The 6625-nt window shown below is 35.1% G+C and overlaps 1 protein-coding gene across 1 annotated transcript; it reads left to right on the forward strand.

Moving 5' to 3' along the window:
• Positions 1 to 405: 405 nt before the first annotated feature.
• Positions 406 to 1041, forward strand: LOC146918156 (uncharacterized). Its single transcript, XM_085722004.1, has one exon. The coding sequence runs from the start codon at positions 406 to 408 to the stop codon at positions 1039 to 1041; it is 636 nt and encodes a 211-aa protein (XP_085578130.1).
• The last annotated feature ends 5584 nt before the right edge of the window (positions 1042 to 6625 follow it).

Below are 6625 nucleotides of genomic sequence, written 5' to 3' on the forward strand. Positions count from 1 at the left end.
CAAGGAGAGAAGATTGATGATGACTTTTCCGTGATGGAGGAGTGGAATGGCATTCAAGAACTTCTCAAGAAAAGCCCTTACAATATGAAGCTCCACATCAAAGAGATGATGTGTCAAATTGCATTTCCGGAAACCACATTTTTGTCTCCGCCTTTGAAAAAGGTGGTAACCAAGGGAGCACCTAAAAGGAAGAGGACTACACTCAAAGTGTCATCAACGGGTCGAATCCCCTCTAGGTGGGAGACCATTGATTCTCAAAATCCGGATAGTCAACCTTCACAACCAAAGAGGTCACTTCCAAAGAGGAAAGGTGCACGCCTTGGCACTTAGTCCCGCTCGCAAGCTTCATCCTCCACTTCAAAACCGTTTTGGAATATCCCATACATTTCACAAATTCCAAATATCATGAGGCCTTTTGTTGAAGAAATTGTGAATGTTAAAGGGGATGGTCATTGTGGATTCCTGGTGATAGCTAGGCACTTGGGGATGGATGAGGAAGATCATGTATTGATTCGTCATGCACTTATTCAAGAGTTTAGAAATCATAAGAGTGACTACATGCCGATATATGACACGGAGGAGCGTTATAACATAATCTTGAATGGTTTATACCCACCAAAATGTACAATTGGTGTTGCGCCTCCAGATAAGTGGATGACCACTCCGGATATGGGTCACATTATTGCTTCTTGCTACAAAAGACCCGTTGTTCTATTGACTTTGTCCGAAACGACGGGTGGTGTATGTCAGACATATTTCCCAATCCGAAGTGCTCCTCCACTTAATCCACATTCCAACATCATGTGTCTTTGCTTAATTCCCGATCACTATCTTCATGTGATTTTGAAGGAAGGTTGTCCATTACCACCGAGTTGTAAGGAGTGGATGAACAACAAGATTGGTGAGGCGGAGAATTGGCATTTTGCATTTTTGGATAGACAAAACGCTTTCAATGAACTCATGTCTAAGGAGCCTAAGCCGCCAAAGAAACCAACAAATGAGCACAATCCAATTGTTTGTGGTGATACTCCCACCCCGTAAAAAAAGGAACAAGAATTTGAATGGACAGAGGACATGGAAGAGGACGGCAATTTAGGAATATCACTAGACCTCTTAGATAGGTTATAATAGGTTAAGAAAGTTATAGGTCGGTTGGTGTTCGTCCTATTTTTTGGGGGTATTACACCCTGACATATTTTTTGGTGGCCGGTTATGTAATTTGTATATTTGTGGCCAATATGTAACTAATATTATATATATATTAAATGAAATGAATTATTTTTTTGGTGGCCGGTTATGTCACACCAATTATTGCTTGCATTACTTACTTTGTCTCTAATTATTTGTAATTTGGATAGTTTACGTGTCATTAAGTGTGTTTAAATGATTACGGGTCATTACCGGCGAATTTGTGTAATTTGGACCGTTTGGATCGTTATGTGTGATTATGTGATTGTGAAAAAAAACGATGTTTTGGTGTAATTTTGATGCACAAAGTCGTATTATCCAATAATATTGTTAAACTGACGTAATTAGGTTCAATTACGAGCATTTTAGGGTTTGGACCCAAGCTGCATTCAATGCACATCAGTACAGCATTTAATGCACTTGTGTTAGTTAACTTGCGCAAGGGCAAAATTCGCATGGCTGCAGGGTGCGAGCAAAACGTGCTGGGTGGAGAGCAAAATTTTGTGCAAGTGCAAGGAGGCCTTTTTGCTTAGGGCCTCAGATTTGCAACAAAAATTCTACATGCAGACAAAATTTTTCATAAATTTACTATCAATTATGTATTGTTTTTAGATAAATGTCTATTTCCATGTAGGTAAAAGTCATGCTTAATATAAGTTGCGTTAAAGAAAGATTTGTTTTTTCTTCAAACTGTTAATATTTAAACAAGGGTCCATTTTGTAATATTTTAGCCTGACCTCCAACTTGATTAGGGCAGCCATGAACTTAGAGAAACGTGTCATTAAACTCAAACTAACAAACCCTAGACGTGTATAGTCTCTTATAACACTTACGGAAGGAAGGAATAGGGCTCACTCCAAAGACCACGTTTAAGTGTAATGTGGACGCTTCCTAAAGTCAGTGTAGAAATGTGTATTCGGGATGATGAGAGCTGGTTTGTGTTAGCATAAACGTTTTGGCATACCCCTTATGCTCCACAGAGTTTGGAGTGGCGTTAGGGTTACTCCACACCATTAACTGGATTAATGATTTATATTACAACTTACAAATGTGGATTTAGAGCTAGATGCAAATAAAATTGTGGATCAGTTTAACGGAAGCAACAACGATGTTACTGAACTTGGTGTAGTGATATCTTTCAGGGAGTTCATGATCAGATGCTTTATGACTTCGTAATATGTACATAATAAGACTTTGCAAACCATACAAAGGCCGGGGTAAAAATTAGAAAATTATTGATTAGAACTTTTAAGAGCATAGTTATGGTGTCTTGTTATTTTAATTTGAGAGCTGCTAAATGGTGTCTTGTAGATTAGTTTATTAAACAAATAAAGATTACAACATCCTAATAAAAATATTCTCATTCTCAATAATTCTCTTGCCTCATGCCACTAGACGGTGAGGTCGGCGATATTAAGAAAAGATTTTATAAAATGGATTCTAATTGTAATCATAAATGAATAGCCACATATCTAAGAAATCAAAGTCTAGAAGAGAAGAGTGGAAATTCTAGCAAACAGTTTTAGAAAACGAGAATATGGATACCATTATTCTAGAGTCAGCAGTCCCACATCGAAACTCTGTAACTAATAGACACAAAAAGTTACCTATAAAACAATGCGAGTGAACTCCAAGTTTTACATTGTGGTTGTTCCCTTTAATATATCACTACCCATCCGGAGGTGACACAGTTGGAAGTTATAAGTGACTGCATTTTTTAATGCATTTAATTTCTTCTCACTTGGAACTTCTAACTGTGTTTTCATCTGCACAATGATGGGATATATACTCCTCTTGTTATATTTATAAGATATATTTGGGTTAATAAGAGTTGTTGTATTATATTTTTTTGACAAAAAGAGTTGATGTATTATATACAACAACTTTTATTGACTTAATTAAAAATTAAATACTTGTAGGAGCTTATATTGTCGATTAAAAAATGGTTTTTCTATGATATGTAAATTTACACATGTTAAAAGATTCAAAATAGTAATTTTGTATTAGAACTTGACAAGTATATATTTTTTAATAAATAAGAGTTGTTTATCAATAAAAAATTGCTGCTTTTAATTCCTTTAACATGTACATTTTAGAAAAACCCATTGAAAATTGATTGAAGGGTTTTAATACATACTTATTTTTATGAAAAGTCTAAATTGAGAATTAAAATATGTGTACATCTAGTAGATCAATTAAATTCACTCTCCTTTGCTCTACCATCTTTGAAGAACAAGAGTATTTATATATATTTAATACATACCTTCATCCCTTGGTGATGCTCCTTAATATATGCTTATTTATATATAAAAACATTTTGTGACACTAACAACAGTACGATCTACTTTGTCAAAAAAAAAAAAACAGTACGATCTACTTTAAAATTATGTATGATAAATAGTGGACTACCTAGAGAACCTTTTTTTTTTTTTTTTTGAGCAAATACCTAGAGAACCTTATCTCCCTTAAAAGTTAAAACTTCAACTAATGTAAAATTTCAAGATAACCAAACCTTGCATGTCAATATAATTGAAAATCTAACTTCGGTGCGTTATGACTGTGGCATAACAATGGGACCTTCGTAGGAGAAACAAGATCTAAACATGAAATTGTTGTTAACTTTGACTCTGAAATGAAATGTGCTTTGAAATTTGATGAACCTATGACAAGCAAGTTGGAAGAGTGATAGGTTCATCAATGAAATGTACTTCTTGTTAATGTCGGACAATGGAATTGAAAATTTATTATTGCTAATGTCAGACAATGAAATGTGTTTTGTGATCTGTCAATGGTGGCTCTGAGCGCCGTACAACCATGACAAGCAAGTTGGAACTCTGAAGTTTAAGTAGAAGAATCCAATATATTAGTATCTAAATCACGAACTAATAACGTTCTAATCTACGTTATAGGAAAAATGTTGTAAAAAAATGATGCTAACTTGAATACATATTTAGCTTAGAACATGTGCAATGGCATCTTGACCAATAAAAAATGTCACTATGGCGAACACCTTGAAAAAGACGGCTTTAAAAAGGTTCTTTCAAGCTTTATATTTTTTTTTCAGGTGTTGAGAATGGATCTACATTAGTTAATGATGACACCAAATTCATTGATGGACTCACTCCCATAGTACATTATGAACTACATGTTGACATTCCATTTCTATATATTAACACTGGTCCTCTGATATGTCAGTAAACCATTCTAATGTTTCTCATAATTCCATTTCCATAATGCCATAATATTTTTTCTCCCAAACTGCACATGCCCTTGTGCATCCGAGAAAGCAATGCCAGTCATCCTCAATAAAAACATCGCAGTACGGACAACTTGATGTGCAAATGACTTCTATCTGAACCAATTTTTCCCGTGTTGGGATGCATCCCCTCGTTATCCGCCATAGCAATACTTTAACCTTGTGTGCAATTTACATACTCCACAACAAAGTCCAATCTCCATGGATCCGCAGGTGTGATGAATCTATGCGGAACACTCCATAGTGAATCTATAGGCCGAGGGACATGTATATATTTCATCCTTGCTCAGTTTCTACACCAGTGCATCTTCATTATTAATATGCATAATATGTATTCTTTTTCACTCTATATATGTCATGTTGTTCATCACATTCCGAATCAAGTCCATCACGACACTCCTCTGTTATGGTCTTTAAGGGAACTCACTTTAAGATCCTCCATGCCAATCTATGGTGGGCTATGATGAACATATGGGTCATCATCACAAAGTGGAGTATTAGTTCATTACAAACTGGAATTTACCAAGTCAAAAAACTGAAACAAATTTGCAATCTATTGTCACAAATAATGGGATGTTTCTAAACCATTGGCGAGAAGGTGGAGTATTAGTTCATTACAAACTGGTTTTAGTGGCAAATTCTCCTACTTAATTGATTTCCCTTTTTTTCCCTGTTTAAGAGTACCACAAAAGATATGAATTGCTACCGGCAAACAGAGGACAAAGGTACACACTTACTTGAGAGAACTTTGGAGACACTTATGCCTATATATAAGTGAAATAAATGTGTGTGAGAGAGATAGACCTTCCTGAAACTTGTTTGATTTGGAATTAGATTAGTATTTGCTTCAGATATTGGAGTTTCTGCATCTCTTGCAACCTTTGCATGAGTTTAGTTTTAACTTTGGTTATTCTCTTAAGACATGTAGTATGCCACAACTAGTCCCACATCGAGTATGTGTTAAAACAGGCATGAACGTTTACCTATATAATAAGAGTGTATGTCCCCAATCAAGTCATAGCTGGGGGCTACAATCTCATACATTTGTTGTCCCCAAGATTTATATGTTTTATAACAAGTCATTTTTCGGTTGTTGTTGCTAGCGATTACAAGTGATTGCGTTTTTAAATAAATACGTTGTAATCGCCACCAACAGCTGGGGCATAATGACTGTATATAATTAAACCAGCTTAAAATTTTCAAAATAACATCTTTTTCCCTTTTATTACTGTCCTTCATTTCGTAAAGATAATTTACTCCGTTCGTTCCTTAATGTAATCTCCGTTTGCTTTTTTCACATTTTTTAAGAAAAGTTGTCAGTGTAATTATTATGTCTGTTTTGTATGTTAATATTACTATATTGTCCTTTGTTTGTATATGTATTACCTCTGTCCCTAATTATAAGACCCTTTTGAGAATTTTTTTTGTCCCTTTTTATAAGACCCATTTGCTATTTCCAACTACATTAATTATTTCTTTACATACATGCTCCTATTTATTATACATCTTTTTCTTCAATCAGCAATAAATAGCATATGGAAAACATAAACTATCTCTCTGTCTTAGTGATTACAAACAACTTTAATATAAATATCCACTTTCTTAATTCCCGTGATTTTAGCAAAAGGGTCTTATATATAGGGACGGAGGTAGTATTAAATTTGACTTTTTAAATTTCAAGATAAGTTAGTAGTATTAATTAGGGGTATGTTTAGGAAAAAAATAATAAATGCATCTAGTAATTTGAAAAGGGGTTTAGATTTAGGGACAAAAATAAAGTCAAATGAGTGGGTAGATATAGGGACGGAGGGAGTAGTTTTTACGGTCCTTTGTTCCTGTTTATGTCACTAAACCACGTTGATCCCCCTTTATTTTGAACTCCAAACGTTATTTTACATTGTATCCAATCATAGATATCATAAACTAATAAGGTATTAAAGTTGTTAAGTATGTGTGCGGGACACGAAACAATGTTGTATCCATAGTTTTGAAACTCGGCTCGGACCGGCCGGTCGGACCGTGAACCGGTGGGTAAACCGGTTCGAGCCAACTTTTGGATCGGCCATGCAGTTAACTCGGTCAAAACCGATAAAAACCGGTGACTCGGCCGGGTCATGGGTCAGACCAGTTCTTCTTTTTTTTTTTTTTTACTTAACTGAAATGATACGACGTCGTTTTGGA

The sequence above is a fragment of the Medicago sativa genome, chromosome 6, assembly GCF_051527215.1.
Source record: "Medicago sativa cultivar Bolivia chromosome 6, Bolivia_mono, whole genome shotgun sequence".
Taxonomy (NCBI): Eukaryota; Viridiplantae; Streptophyta; class Magnoliopsida; order Fabales; family Fabaceae; genus Medicago; species Medicago sativa.